This window comes from Rattus norvegicus, chromosome 4, assembly GCF_021556685.1.
Source record: "Rattus norvegicus strain SHRSP/BbbUtx chromosome 4, alternate assembly SHRSP_T2T, whole genome shotgun sequence".
Taxonomy (NCBI): Eukaryota; Metazoa; Chordata; class Mammalia; order Rodentia; family Muridae; genus Rattus; species Rattus norvegicus.
Window position 1 is genome coordinate 171,693,431 of NC_141537.1, and position 16,514 is coordinate 171,709,944.

Consider the following 16,514-nt stretch of genomic DNA (forward strand, 5'->3'; position numbering starts at 1 on the left):
CCTGAAAAGAGCTCAGGTAAGAATTGGTAAGAATGCAGCCCAGGCACAGCCAGAGACTCCAGCATTTTTGGATGGCAGTATTGTGAGATGACCACCAAGAACAGCAGAAATGGTAAGTTGGAGGCAGCCAGAACTTAGAAGACAAGCTGTGTGTGCTGCAGGAAGTGAAGCCAGAGAAGCAGCCCAAGCCCCTTGGAGAAGCCCAGAAGACTATGAATGAATCTGAGAGAGTGGACATTGAGTTCTCTACATTGTTGGAGTATGGGTTTGCTTTATTCAGATCGTGACAGTGTCCTGGCTTTTCCCTTTTGAAGTAAGAAAGCATTTGATTTATTCTTGATTTAAAAGGAGCCCATAGTTGAGAGACTTTTAACTTTTTGGAGATTTTGGAGTTTTATAGAGACTGGATTTTAAAACATTCTGGGTGTTTTAAAAGGAGAACTTTTAACGTAGTTAAATGTTTAAGGCTGTGGGACTTAAGTCGGTAAAATGTTTTAATATTGTGATGTTGATATTAATGTGTGACCTTGGGGATGATTGGGAAAGGAAAGGTTATGGTTTAATAGTGATGTGTGCGTGTCAAGTTGACGAAGGGTCAGTTGTGCTGGCTAGTTTTATGTCAACTGGACATACACTCTAGTCACCTAAGAGGAGAGAGAGCGCAGTTGAAAAAATGCCTCCATTTTCCTTCTTCCTACATTGCTAATTGGATGGTAAGAAGGCAGCCTTTAGGATTCATTTGAGCTGGGGTTCCTGAATACTACCTCTTTACAAGTCTCATGTTTCCTTTAGGGGTGGGGGTGAGAAGGCAGCTGCAAAAGCAAATTGAGATTGTCAGATTAAAAGTCACCTTTTGGAGAGGCTGGCTGTGCTTATGCATGTGCTTTTCCCACCTTTAGGCAGGCCTCTAGGGCACTTTCTTTCTTTCTTTTTTTTTTTTAGGGGTGTAGGATCTTTAGACTTTTTTTTCTCCATCTTTATTAACTTGTGTATTTCTTATTTACATTTCAATTGTTATTCCCTTTCCTGGTTTCTGGGCCAACATCCCCCTAACCTCTCCTCCTCCCCTTCTATATGGGTGTTCCCCTCCCCATCCTTCCCCCATTACCGCCCTCCCCCCAACAATCACGTTCACTGGGGGTTCAGTCTTGGCAGGACCCAGGGCTTCCCCTTCCACTGGTGCTCTTACTAGGATATTCATTGCTACCTATGAGGTCAGAGTCCAGGGTCAGTCCATGTATAGTCTTTAGGTAGTGGCTTAGTCCCTGGAAGCTCTGGTTGCTTGGCATTGTTGTTCATATGGGGCCTCAGGCCCCTTCAAGCTCTTCCAGTCCTTTCTCTGATTCCTTCAACGGGGGTCCCGTTCTCAGTTCAGACGTTTGCTGCTGGCATTCGCCTCTGTATTTGCTGTATTCTGGCTGTGTCTCTCAGGAGCGATCTACATCCGGCTCCTGTCAGCCTGCACTTCTTTGTTTCATCCATCTTATCTAGTTTGGTGGCTGTATATGTATACTTTCTTAATTATTGATTGAGGGGGGAGGGCTCAGCCCATTGTGGGTGTGGCCACCCTGGGCTTTGGTCCTATAAGAAATGAAGCTGTGCACGGCATGAAGAGCAATCAGTAAGCAGCACCCTCCCTGGCCTCTGCATCAGCTCCTGCCTCCAGGTTCCTGCCCTGTTTGAGTTCCTGTTTTGGCTTCCTTCAGTGACGAACAGTGCTGCAGAACCACATCCAGATGAATCCTTCTCTCCCCACATTGCCTGTGGTTGTGGTGCTTCACCACAGCGGTGGTAACCCTCACTAGCTCAGGTGTGCTATTACCCTTGCTAAATTCATGGGGCTATCCTTAAATGCAGAAGAATTAGCTTAATTAGCTTCCAAGAGTGATGACTGGTACACTACTCACTAAGAAAAAGAAGTTTAAATGGGCCAAGGTCTGGATAGAAAGCCCTCACTCAAATAACGAAGTTTGTAAGTTGAATTTGGGAAAGGGCTCCAGAAGCCACTCGAGGATTCCTGGTGTGAGATTTTTAGCATGCGTGTGAACAGAAGAAGCCAGCCTCTCTAGGAGGTATCTTTCAACCTTGTAGTCTCAAGTTGTCTTTCCAGAGTACAACAGCTGTTCGTCCCCAAAGGAGACATGAGATTTGTTAAGGGGCCTGGTATCCAGGGTCTCCTGCCCAAAAGAATCCTAAAGATTATCTTCTTATCATCCATCTAGCAAACAGGCTCTCTCCTCTCTCTGCATAGTGTCCTGTTAAAACCTATGGACTGGCAGATTTGATTATTTCCTGAACTCCTTGCCGGTCAGCTGGTATGTAATAAAGTCTTCGGTTTTGAAAAATCTTGGTGCTACAATAGCAACCCCTGCTTAGTATTGGTAGTTGAGGCTTCCTCTTCTTCCTCTTTTCCTCCTCTTCCTCCTCCTCTCCCTTGACTTCTCCCCTCTCCTCTCCCTTCCCTCCTTCCTCCTCTCTCTTCTTCCTCTTCCTCCCCTTTTTCCTCCTTTCCCTCTTCCTCTTCCTCCTCTCCATCCTTCTCTCCCTCCTCCTCTTTCTCTCTTCCTCCTCTTCTTCTTCTCCCTCCTCCTCTTCCTCCACCTCCTTTTGTCTGCCCCTCTTCTCCTGCTCCCTGACTCTTTCTCTCCTTCTGCTCCTCCTTTCCTTATTTCCCTCTACTTCATCTTCTTTCTCCTCTTTTCCAACCCATTTTATAAATGCCTTATGGGAGAGTTAAATGATCACAATGTCACCTAAGAATTTAACGTGTCTAAAGGTTTTCTTATGTGCGGATCAAGTCAGTAATTTAAGCCCCGCACATTTTGCCTTTGGAAACCCAGTTGTCTTGTGCTCATCTGCTGTATCCTGCAAAATACTGGAGATGGACTTCATTCTGACACTTGCCAGAGACAGACCAGTCTTTGTGAGTGATGTCTGGAGGTCTATAGGAGGCTCCTGGAGCATGAGGCAAGTCTGGGGCAAAGACCATGCCACCCGTGTACAACTGTGAGCAGGTCCGAGCTATTGAAAACCAGCATGCAGGATGTGGAGGTGGGACACCCATAGAGCTTGGCACAGCTTCCTGTTCCCTCTCCCTCTCTGCTTCCTGTGTGAAGTGCAGTCACGTGGCTGGCGGAGAAGCTCCAGAGTGTAGTGGATTTACTTGGGCCTGTCAGCTCTTCCCTGCCTGAGAGACTTTATGAACTCCATCTTGGTACCTTCCTACAGAAACGCTGATAACACCGTGGTGTGAGTCAGTAAGATGCGCAAGTCTACAACTGGTTTGGGTTCAGTCTGGAACCACATGTCTGATTCCAGTCCTGTTACCTGATGGGCTCAGGAGAAGATGAAGCAAAGTGATAATAAAGATGGCACATAAGTTCTCAATAAGTGAGAACTTCTTACTATTAATCTATCAATCTATCTGTCTATCTATCATCTAACCTATCATCTATCTCATCTATCATCTATTTATCTATCATCTATCAATCATCTATCTCATCTATTATCTCTATCTATCTATCTATCTATCTATCTATCTATCTATCTATCTATCATATCTATCATCTGTATCTATCTATCCTATCTATCATATCTATCTATCTATCTATCTATCATCTGTATCTATCTATCTATCTATCATCTGTATCTATCTATCTATCTATCTATCATATCTATCATCTGTATCTATCTATCCTATCTATCTATCTATCATCTGTATCTATCTATCTATCATATCTATCATCTGTATCTATCTATCTATCTATCTATCTATCTATCTATCTATCATATTTATCTATCTATCTATCATCTGTATCTATCTATCTATCTATCTATCTATCATATCTATCATCTGTATCTATCTATCATCTGTATCTATCTATCATCTATCTATCTATCTATCTATCTATCTATCTATCTATCATCTGTATCTATCTATCTATCTATCATATTTATCTATCTATCTATCATCTGTATCTATCTATCTATCTATCTATCTATCTATCTATCTATCTATCTGGGAGTCTGCATTGCAGGCTGCAGAAAATGTGGGTGAGCTGTTCACATTGGCTTCTGATTACATTTCCAAGCCAAGGGAAACTTCTAGACAAATCTTAGCAGAGGTTTCTTTCAGTAATGACCAAAATATATGGCAGCTACTTAGCCTGAAGTGATGAGTCCTGAGGGTGGGAGAAGCTGGTAGGTATTTCTCTTCCAAGTCAGAAGCCAAGAATGACTGACGTACCGTTGTGGTTTGAGGGTGAAATGCCTCCCATGGGTTCATGGTGCCTAGCTGCTGGTACAGATCTGGGAGGTGCTGGAACCTTTACGAGGTGGTACTTAGCTGGAGGAAGTGGGTCACTGGGAGGGCAGGGGTGGGACAAACCTAATCGATTAGAACTTGGAAGGCGTCTGGCCTGACTGCCTTCTCTTTCCTGGTCTATTGAGTTCTGAGCAAGCCATGCAGTAAAAGCCGAAAGAGGTCCTTTAAGCTGCAAACATCTAAATCTTGGATTTGGGATGACTGAAACTGTCCGTGCTGGGCACGTTTGCTACCATGCTACCAAAGTCTTGTCAGATTCGCATCAACTGGTGGAGCAAGGCCTCCTCACCTTCAGGCTGACATGGTTGGTCTCGTTGGTCTCCAGAGGAAAGATATTTTCAGAAGGGATGTGGGACCATTTCTTCTGTCGAAGTTCATGATCTCTTCTGTATTTTCTGTAGCAGGAATAGAACCAACAGGAGGTGTTTATAAACACCTGCTCCATTTGGCTCCCAGACTAGAACCCCCTGTCCTTAGGCCAGCAGACACTGAGGTGTGGCTCTGGGCTCCCCCAACTGCTAAGGGGACAGTTGCCCGGCTTTTCTTTTCTTTGTTTCTGTTTCCTAGTTTTACTAGGAGAGTAATTCAGAATAGTGAAGGATCTGAACTGATGGTGAAAGGGACGAAAGAAATGAAAGCAAAACCAGAAACAAACACACGAGATCCTGACAGCCCCGAGAGGCCGAAAATGTACAATCTGAAGCCACCATTGAGCGCACAGTGTTCCTAAGTAACCGAGGTTCTTCTTCATGCCTTTCCCCTAAAATAAGAAGTTTAAATCATGTCCAAAGGGCTGCACGTGGAGCCCAGCAGTTGGGAGGTGGAGTCGGGAGAATTAGGGGTTCAAGATCATCTTTGGCTGCATAGCAAGTTCAAGGCCAGTCTGAGCTGTATGAGTCCCTGTTACAACACTTATCCCAACAGACAACAGTAGAGATTTCCAGTTCTTCCATCCAGCTATCATACACAATGCCTTCTTGGGTTACAGGCTACACTTTCAACTCCATGAAATACTTTTCCAAAGTGGTGTGCTAATTTCCCACCTTGAGATCTCTCATTTCCAACATTCTTGATATTGTTAAGCATTTTTTTTTCTGGAACTGAGTACCAAACCCAGGGCCTTGAGCTTGCTAGGCAAGCGCTCTACCACTGAGCTAAATCCTCAACCCCTGTTAAGCATTTTAAAACATTTATGACGTTTATAATATGGTGACTCACTGTGGCTTAATTTTATATTTGTTTGATTTCTATGGAGAGGATCTTCCCAAATATTTACTGCATATATATGTGTTTATATAAATATATATGTATATATACACATAATAGTTATATAGTTATTTATGATTTTCTCAGCTTTATTACTACATCATTTTTATTATATTACATGGATTTGAATATCTGTGTGTGTGAGAGTGTGTGTGTATTGTGTGTGTGAGCGTATGTGTTGAGTGTATGTATGTCCAAGTGTGCTCTCGTGCGTGTGTGAATGCTTGGCGAGTCTCGTGTGCATGCGCACACCCCAGAGTGCTTCTGGAGATCAGAAGGCCACCTTGGCTCTTGATCCCCACCCTCCACTTGTCTGAGGCAGGAGCTTGCTCTGCTGTGCTCTCCAGGTTGGATGGCCTGTGAGTATTTGGCACTTCTCATGTCTCCCGTCTAGGTAAGAATGCGGGGACTGCAGACACGCACAACCGTCCCTGGTTTTACCCGGGTTCTACCAATCTGGACCTCAGTGTCTCAAACTTGCACAATTGCAGCTGCCCACTGAGCCATCTCCCCAACCCCTTACATGAATTTGTTTATGAATTATGAAAACAAACCCTATCTCCCTCTGTATAGCAAATAGTGTTCCTGTGTCACTGCCTCCTTACAGTTGTTGAATGGAAAGTTTTAATTTTATCCTGACCTAGTGACTCATTTTTCTTCTATGGCTTTTGTCTTGCTCTCATCTCAGAACTCCTCCTGTAAGGCCACCTTGTGTTTATCTCTTCTAAATCTTGAAGCTTGTCTGTCACACGCAGGACCTTAACTCTTAAAGCTCTGCCCAGAGAGGGCTGCGTCCTTCTACTGTATTAGTACATTTTAGTTTTATTTTGGATGGAAAGCCAACTGTCCTAGCGTCATTTTCTAGATGGCTTGTAAGCCCACCCCTGTCACTTCTGCACCATTTCTTGTTGACCTACTTGTCTGTCCCTGAATTTATCTTCCCTTTTTTGTCCTTAGATAAACCCTGGCTTACATCCTCAAGGTCATTTGCCCTTTGCTTCTCCATGTTCCCTAAACAGAATGCTTAACTTCCTTCCTCTGCTTCCACATAACTCTGAGTTTTCCTTTATTAAATACGTGTGACCACCTTTTGTGACCCTAAACAGAGGCAGGAGGGATGAATACCAAGGCGTTAGAGGCTGCCAGACTGGGATTATCTGTGGCCCTGGAGACTTATGGGGCTCAACAGGGCATCATTCACTCTACCCTAGGGAACATCATAAGTCAATCCCTACTTCTCATGCATTGGTAGTTGGACTAGAAAACCGAACACACCTCATCTTTCCTATCCAGTCTCCTTATCAAGGCTGGCCATTAGGAATCCCCACCTCTGCCTCCCGGCCTAGAGACGACCAGAGCTCTCTCCTACAGCCCCTGCGGAAAGTCCATCAACCCATCCAGCCGTGATTTCTGAGAGACTATGTGGTGATGCTGTAGACAGTCCCCTGGATTCTGAGAAACACAGCTCTAGGATGTGAACCCTGCCGTCAGAGCAAAGAAACCAGTCTACGCCCTCGCCAGAGAAAACGAGTTATGGACCAGGCCCTGACATTATGAGAAAGCCTGGTAACATTCTTACCAAAGGGTGTGGCACACAACAAATAATTGTCACTTGACTTGGGGCACCCTGATAGCATACCAAGGAAGAATGTTCTGTGTTTAGTGTGCACAGGCAGAAGCTGGGACGCTTATAGAACCAACCAATATTTAATAAGTCTTATGTCTCCAGCCAGCACATGCTATGCCTGAGTCAGGCAGGAAAACCAAGGCTCTGGTGCTCATCGGGATGGAATTCTTGGCTCTTCTACTTGCTACCTGCCAGGTTGAGTCTGCTGCCCTTTCCTCGTGCTCTGCACACTTGGGACAGGTGATTTCCTTGTTGTTATTGGTTTGAGACAGAGTTACCGTGTAGTGCAAGCTGGCCTCAAACTCACACTCTCTCACCTCAGTCTGGGATTGCAGGCATGGGGTCACCACATCTGGTGGCATGGAAGGTTTCTAAGCTTCCTCTAGACTCTACGCTATACTGTAGGATGATTCTGCAATCTCTCACGATACACCAGTAGATCTCTGAAGATAGCTGGTTAGACACTGTGGCTAGCAACACAAGGCACACTCCAGATGTCTTTCCAACACTCAGAAGAATTAGCCTGAGCACACAGACTCACACAGGCATAGCCCAGAGCTTCAATTGCTAGCCATGTGCCTTGATGCCAGGGTTTCTGATCTGCACATATTGGCTTCTGACTTTGGCCGGGCTTTTGAAGTAGAAGGCCTTTTCATTCAAGCATTGCCAATGGACGCCAGACTTGTTCCCTTCTCCCTTCCCCACCTGGAGGGAAAGCCTGTGGGATGGACGTACCTGAGCACAAGGAGGGCAATCAGCAGCAGAACGACCACAATCCCCGTGAGCGTGAAGACGGCAATCATCAGGATTTGAGGGCCTGTGCAGAGAAGGAAGGAGCATGCATTAGCAGGACCACAGCATGAAGAATCCCAGAGTTTCTCCTGGTGGAATGGAATCTGAGGACAGGGAGGGAAGAGACCTTCTGAGAAATATCTTTTTTAATTAATCTTTCATTAGTGATATGCATTCAGCATCTCTAGGTTCTGACGGAAGCTGTTGTGTGTGTCCAGGAAAAATGGATTCCTTTCAGCAATGCTTGTAGTAGCCTCTCTTCTCTCCTCTCCTCCCCTCCCCTCCCCAACTCTCCCCTCTTCTTCTCTTTTTTCTTACTAGGTAGCTCAGGGTTGCTTAAAACTTACAATCCCCCTGTGTGCTAGAATTATAGGCACAGCTTGTAGCTCCTTATCTGTAACCCAAGCCACTGCTGTCATAGGAACATTAAGTGGTTTCCAACACATAGTTTGAAGGGATATAAGCCTACCTAACATTCTCTAGACCTGTGTGGCTAAAGAGGTTTTATGCATAAAGAAAGAGATGGCTATTTTTAAATGCAGGACACATATGTTTTTTTTTTAAAAAAGCCAATTAGAGTATCAAACCACAGGGCTGCATACTATTCCTTTCCAAGATTTCAATTATTGACAGAAGACAATAGCCTGATTGTGTTAGAGTGAATGAATCTCCCTCTCTCTCTCTCTCTCTCTCTGTCTCTCTCTCTCTCTCTGTCTCTCTCTCTCTCTCTCTCTCTCTCTCTCTCTCTCTCTCTCTCTCTCTCTGTGTGTGTGTGTGTGTGTGTGTGTATTTTGAGTAGATGTCTTAAGTTCCCAGATTTTCAGAAGAATAACTGGAATATAATCTGAAGAAGCACTGGAGGGATGTCAAGGACGTAAGGGACAAGTTCAGTCTGAGAAGCCACAGCTATAAACCCTCACAGGCTCGTCTTGGCTCACATATGCCTCAGAACTTCCCCACCTGGCCAGAGTAAGTGGGTTCCATGAAAGGACTCAAAGTGACAGACTAAATGTGTGAGAAGCTGGAGGCAATGGGAATATGGTAAAGGAGGCATGGTTTTTCTTATAGCAAGGGGAGAGAGAGAGAGAGAGAGAGAGAGAGAGAGAGAGAGAGAGAGAGAGAGAGAGAGAGCTCAAATAGGAAAAGTGTTTAAAAAACAAAGACTGGAGATCACTTCTAAGTAATTAATGAAGTTACTCCAAGAAAAGAGTAACAGATTTTTCCATTAAAGGTCCATTCCACCCCACCCCACCCCACCCAAGTCCGTAATATAGCACTAGGACACACAAAATCCTTGATGGCACAGACCTGTTCTCTACTAACCAGCCTGCACCCACCATGAGTAAATTATTGATTTTAAATGGCTGAAAGTTTTGAATAAAAGTTTGGCCCTCCTTATTTTACTGAGACAAGGAAAAAAATGCCCAAATATTAAAATATATTAAGAACCCCTTCTACCATAAACTTATCGTGTGATAAGTTTCTAATGTTTTTGTTTAATCATGTTGCATTCTAAAAAATTCTCATTTTCTCTCCCTTCCTTCTTCCTCCCCGGACCCCTAACCCCCCTCTGTTGCCTCTCGTCCCTCACCCCGCCCCACCCCGCCCCACCCCACCCTGCCCCTGCTCCATCCCAAACAGAAGCTTAGCATGTGATAAAACTGTAGCACATTTCCATGAGGGCTGCTTTGCAAGCTTTGCCCTGGGGTTGCTCATCACCTGGTTTCTAAGTTACCTTTCTCCTCTCATCTAGGCAGCAAAGTGTTCTCCCCTCAGGCCTCACGCCGTCATGACGTCATTTCATGACCGTCACGTCATGACCAACACGAGGCTGTCATGACCACATTTCTTTTGATGGATCTGGTACCTCACTGTGATCGGCATTTCCACCATAACCGCCACAGTAACACATCTCTACCACAACACACCCCTACCCTTAGATAAAAAGCAAGTCTGTAGAAAAAAATATAACCCCACAGTGTGGAGTCATACACCTCTATGCCAGAGCATGAGTTTGAACAACTCAGGTCATTTCAGTCCCTATCTGTTTACATAACGAGCACCTCCCTGTGCTAGACATAATGACCATAATTAGATATTTAAACATACTATTTAAATGAAATAGGTTCACTGCTGTTGAGACACGGTTATACTTGGTAGTTCAGTCTGGCCTGGAACTCATTTTGTGGCTGAGAATCGCCTCAACTCATGGTAATACTCCCCCTTCAGTATTCCAAATGCTGTAATTACAGATGTGAGCCATTGGTTAAATGCAGTTGCTTTAAACTCAACCCACATTTTCATTGTGCTTCTTGGTTAAGTCGGGGTCACGCTACTTCTAAGGCAAACCTTCTACTGCCCTCTAGTGGCTATTCCGGTTAATGCATTCTGCAGGCTTCACATATACTATACGGGCTGGAGGGAACTCGTTACATGTGCTGCTTTGCTAGAGGAGGAAGCTTTTAGTTGTAGAATCAAAGCAAATGTCCTTGGCTTCGCTACCATGGACAATGTGCTGCTTTAATCTGAATCAACAGTGTTAGTGCTGGGTCCACAGTATGCTGATATTTTATATATAAATATGTCATACATATATGCTTATGTATGTATAGTTATTTACTTATGTATTTACCTGTTCCAGTGCACCATGTTTCAGCAACAGATATGAGTGACTATTAGACCCCACACTTGTACAGTATGTGGTGTAAAAGACAGGGTAGTCTAGTGTAGGGGTCACATAGGTTAAGAGCCAGACTGATCATTTCTTGAGATGCTGAGAAAGGCTGAAGAGAGGTGAGATCCAGGTAAGTTTTGAGAGTCTGTCTGGAGGTCCTGCTACTGGAGGCTGAAGGCTCTAACAGAGCAAACATGGTGTCAGTGGGTCTTGTCCTCCCCCCCCCCCCCCCACTGCCCTAATCTGTTAGATTACATTCCTAAAGCTAGCCACCAAGGTCAGGTCCATTATTTGGCTACTTCCCTATGCCTGGCTCATTCACCAAGACCCAACTATCAAAGCATTGAGGTCCAGCAATCAACATTCATTGTTTAGCTACCCTGATTAACATGGTTGGTCAGAACCTGCTGACCCAGTCTAGCTCATTCTAACACAGATCTCTCCCCTTTCTCTCTTGAAATTAACGCCTACAAAGCTACTTGATGCGGCTTCTGTCGGATTCAGATTCAGCTACCCCATCTCTTTGCCTTGTTTAATAAAAGGATCTCTTTGTGTTTGGAAATTGGTGTTTGGGTGTGGTTTCTGCTTAATGCTGGGTCCACAGGGAAACACCGCCTACCGTGAGGGTCCAAAGGCAGCGTCCTCTGTGGGGGAAGGCTGTCCTCTTTAGTGCAGTGCCATTTTTTAAGATAGACTCAAGCTGAGACCGGAAATGGATGCCCACCTGAGCAGTCAGTCAGCTTAGCCCATCCTACTAACCAAGGGGACGGCACATGTGGCCTGGGGACCTCCGGAGGGTGTCCTGTCTCTCTCTGCCTTACCTCTTCCCATGTGAGCAATGTAGGCTTACAGATGCAACGGCACAGCTGGGGTTCAGGGAACCCTAACTCTGATCCTTTCGTTTATTGGCAAACACACTAGTCTCTGTGCTGTGTCCCCAGCCCTCAGGTAACTCTTGAGGGGATGGATGCTTGCCAGTTTCTAGTCAGAAGGCACAGCACCGAGGGTAACCAGGTGGCATGAAGTTGCAGAGCTCTGAAGTAGGAGGAGCCGAGAGCAGGAAGGCCCTGGAAGGAGGTGATAGGGAAGAGGGGGTATTGTGGGTAGAGTGTCAGGGTGAGTGCTGGAGGCTGCAGTGATATGGCCGAACTGTTTTCTCACTCTGCCACAGTGTGACTTTGCTAGGAGATGGAGACAGAGACAGAAATTTATTTTATTTTATTTTTTAAAAAAAGCTCTAATGTACCTGAGAGTTAGAGTCACAACAAGAATTTAGCTTAAAAACTTCCCAAAAGAATAAGCAGAGAAATGGAGAAGCCTCTGAGGAAAAAAAATGCTTTCCCTGCCCTCTCTGTCCACATGCAGGCCAGAGGTCAGCACGGGCTGTCTTCCTCCATCACCCGGCACTGTATTTTTTCTGAGACAGAGTCTCTCACTCAACTGAAGCTCACTGGTTGGATTCCCTGGGCCATCAGTACATACCTTTTCTTTCATTTTGTGTTTTTGAAGTGGGCACTGTGTGCGTGTGCGTGCGTGCGTGCGTGCGTGCGTGCGTGCGTGCGTGTGTGTGTGTGTGTGTGTGTGTGTGTGTGTGTGTGTGTGTTTGTGTGTAAAATCAGGTCCTGAGCAAGCACTTAGCCAACTAGTCCTGCAGAGAGAGGGAGAGAGGGAGAGAGGGAGAGAGGGAGGGAGGGAGAGAGGGAGAGAGGGAGAGAGGGAGAGAGGGAGAGAGGGAGAGAGGGAGAGAGGGAGGGAAAGGGGGAGGGAGAGAGAGACAGAGGGAGAGAGGAAGAGGGAGGGAAAGAAGGAGAAGGAGAGAGGGAGAGAGGGAAAGGGGGAAGGAGAGAGAGAGAGGAAGAGGGTGAGAGGGAGGGAGGGAGAAGAGGAGGAGGGATTGAGACAGACAGTGACAGACATGGAGGCAGAGAGGCAGAGACAGGAAATGTTGGTTTAAAACTCAGCTGTATGAAGATAGCTCTAGGGACAATATATGGAAAACTAAAAAAGAACTATAATCCCGCAGTTACCTCTGGGTCATCTCTTTGTTTAGTAGGATGCACTCCCCCCCAGATCCTCCCTGACTGCTTTAAATCTATCATTTTCCACCCAGGGGGGATTCACAGACCAAAAGAAACATAGAAACAGTTACAATGTTAACACAAGCAAGCCCACGAGACCTGGGATGCTCCCTTAAAAGCAGATCGAACTTCAATTCCTGGTCACAGAACACTGCCAGAATGGACGTATTTATAGCTCAGAGTTTTTAGAACTTTGAAAAGTGGTAAGTGACTACAGACATTGGGGAAAAGATTAAAAGTTCAAAAAGACATAAAGGGGGGAAATCCCTTCCACGATCTTTGTATTAAATGTGTGTGTATTTATTCTCAGTTTTATTCCTACAAGGTTAGGGTATGTTAGATAAAGAGGTGAGTTTCTCCATTCTTTAAGGTTACGGTTACTTTTCTGCCATTTAAAAAGGTTTAGAAAGAATGGATTTCAGTTGGTTGTATGGTGCTGAATTAAGAATACATCAAAATGTTCTGGAACCCCATTAACGGTATTTTCATATTGTTTGAGCATAACTGTCTGTCCAGTTTTAATCTTTGTTTTAAAGAGGAGAGATTAGTAATATGGAACTCCTAATTGTTACATTAAGCGCTGCAGACGCAGACAGAATATGCTATGGATTTTATGGTTCATGGATTCCCACCCCCAGCTCCCTGCTGAAGGGCAGGGTCAATGCTATGTAGTCTCATTGCATCTCGAACACATGAAGGCCAAGCCATGCTAAGGCTTTTAGAACCTCATCTATGTGTGTCCCCCTTCATTGTCACCAAATGTCCCATGAAGGAACGGAGGAGGCTTTCAGGGTCACAGTCGCCAACTATCTCTCACCCTGATATGGCAAATATTCCTTGCTTAGAAATCTATTGAGTCTGTTGCAGTAGCAGGGTGTAGTACACATTTCTCTGATTATTTAATTTTTGCCTGTTTTCTGACCTTGTTTCCTAGGGGTCCCGCTTATATGGAAACCATCTTCAAAACAGGGTTCAAATGTCAGTGAGTCTAACCAGAACTCGCTGGGCTTTTAAAGCCCACAGTCACAAGCCTAGAAAGTCTAGGCAAGATGGGAAGAAAAGAAAAACAAGCTAACTGCCTACAGCCTACATGGAAACCATACAGGGGAAAGAAAACTCAGTAAGATTGTCTTACCCAGCCCAGGAACGTCATTAGGGAGTCTGTGGTTCTTCCAGATGAAGTTGGGGCTCGTAGCCACAGGGATCGTTTGGTTTTTATGGGTGTCATACGCCATAAGAACCTTGTACTGTGTTGGAGATATAAAAAAAAAGCAGAAGAAAAGAACGAGAACATTTTAGAGCAATTTGTGATGAGGCTGACTGTGTGGGTGGCTTTGGGGATATGATCTCAATATTATAGGTCAGTTTGACCTTGACATCTTAATTCTCCTGTCTTGGCTTCCCAAACTTTGGGGTTACAAATAGGAGCCGTCATCACCAGTTATTAACTAGGCCTCTATGGTTAAAGCCTTCCTTTGAAGTCATCTGCTAAGGGGAACATTATTACAGGCTATCCTTCAGTTACTGCCATAGGTATGTGTGTTGACAATGCTGTGTGAGACATGTTAGAAACATGGCCGCCTCCTCTCCTACAGTCACTATCCCTCCCTCAAAATATTCTCCATAGGAAATTTACCTTTAGAGAATGTCACTCTGGAGAACGGAACCTCTAATTGCATAGATGGAAGGTCAGATCAGCCTGTATGCTGGGATGTGGCATATTGACCTTCCACTGACCCCCTACCCTGAACATGGACTAGGATACTGATAGTTCCCATGTTTCAAGAGTTACTCCCTAGGTTCTCCCAGATACACACACTACGTACTGTGGCTGGTGGTAGCCCAATGCTGAGAAGTTTGACCAAATATGTTTTGGAAGACCTGTGTGGGGAACAGTGCTCCCGTGAGGAGCTGTAGTGCAGGTGAGGAAAGAACTGTCTTTGCCTCTCTTCCGAGGGCAGCTTGGGGCTTCATCGTTTTGGATGAGAATGTGGGTCTCTTTGTGTGGTTCCTGTTGGTAACTGAAGCATTGAGGGGATTTGACTTAAAAAAATCCCATGGCATGTATGCCAACTATATATTCCGTTTAAAACTTCCCTTCCTTCCTTCCTTCCTTCCTTCCTTCCTTCCTTCCTTTCTTTCTTTCTCTCTCTCCCTCCCTCCCTCCCTCCCTCCCTCCCTCCCTCCCTTCCTTCCTTCCCATTTGTCCCTCCTTCCCTCCGCCCTCTCTCCCTTTGTTCTTTCTTTCTATCTAGGAGATGGGTATGTGTAACACACATGTGGAGGTCAGGGGACAATTTTCAGGAATCTTATCTCTTCGTCCACCATGTGACTCTCAGGGATCAAACTCAGGCTGTCTGGTTTAGAGTCAAGCACCCTAACCCATTGAGGCATCTCACTGGCCCCCAAATATAGTACTTCATTAAAGGCCCAATATAGTAACAAAAACTGTGGATTCTCAGAAGTGCTGCCTCCAACTTCTGGTGTCACTTTCTTGGGATGAACATCTTTTCTGTAATTTTTACATTCGCCATTTCAGGTATCTCTCAAAAAGCAATGCAAATATATATAGATTTATACGTGTATATATATTATGACTTATTTAATATGTAATATATATAGTGACTTATTTAATTATGTAATATATATGTATATATATATTGACTTAAGCTTGCCCTAATGTCCACTTGAACATTTACAAATGAATACTATTTTCTTCTGAGTGGCCTCTTATTTTTCAGGACCTGACCTCTTGGAGGAAAAAGGTGTTTATTGCTCACTTGGTTGGTTAAAACAGTGGCATTCACGGTTTAGATGGACACAGCTCTGGAAGGCATAAAGGAAGCTGTTGCACTTTTAAATCCAGTGCTGATCAGCCATGAACTCTTTACCAGACAGGAATCTTCTTGTGGGAGATGTGGTGAGAGGGGTAGACCCACTCCCCTTGTTTGAGTCCTCTGTTTTAGTCAGGGCCACTACCACTGCAACGACACACCGTGACCAAGTCAAGAGGGGAGGAAAGGGTGTATTCATTTTAAGTTTCACCATCATCAGAGGAAGTCTGTAGGATGATGTCATTATGCAGGTAAAGGTTGGTACAAGACAGAACGAGGCCTGTCATTGGACAAGAAGGAAGGATGGGTGGGAGAAAAGTTTTAGAGAGGGAAGGAGACTGGAGTGAGAGAGGGAGAAGCAGCTGAAAGAACATGGAGGCAGATATTAAGATTCCTCTCTGCACATTTACAGGTTATTATGAATATTCTTTTTTTTCCTTTTCTTTCTTTTTTTTCTTTTTCTTTTTTTTTTTTTTTTTGGAGCTGGGGACCGAACCCAGGGCCTTGCACTTGCTAGGCAAGCGCTCTACCACTGAGCTAAATTATTATGAATATTCTTAAGGGATGGATGTGTACAGGACTTTGTGTATCTAGATGAGCAAATTATATATTATCGATTGGATCAGAGATTGTTGTGCTGTGTGTTCTTTCATGTGGTGATTTAATTGAGTTCAAGAAAGTGTGTGGTGCCTGGACACACTGAGCCCACCATGGAATTGGGATGTGTATGTCTAGCATGGTGGCAACCTGCCTTGGGAACTAGATAGGTAGAGAGATTTGCCAGGCTCAGAGAGTGGCCTTTGGCAGTGTGATATGGGATGGAGCCAAGCAGGTGAGATGCTTTGGGGACTGAGATGAAGGTATCTAACATATATGTCATGTGGCTCTAGTGCAGGGTAAAAGAAGACACATAATTCAA

General features: G+C 44.7%; 1 protein-coding gene across 1 annotated transcript in view; it reads right to left on the bottom strand.

Moving 5' to 3' along the window:
* The window catches only part of Gucy2c (guanylate cyclase 2C), an 80,603-nt gene that overhangs the window by 34,720 nt on the left and 29,369 nt on the right, over positions 1-16,514 (bottom strand). The window contains exons 10-12 of the mRNA NM_013170.1: positions 13,897-14,008; positions 7,953-8,034; positions 4,614-4,719 (exon numbers count right to left, since the gene is read on the bottom strand). Of these exons, the coding sequence (NP_037302.1) occupies positions 4,614-4,719; positions 7,953-8,034; positions 13,897-14,008 (300 nt within the window). The remainder of the gene's footprint in view (positions 1-4,613; positions 4,720-7,952; positions 8,035-13,896; positions 14,009-16,514) is intronic.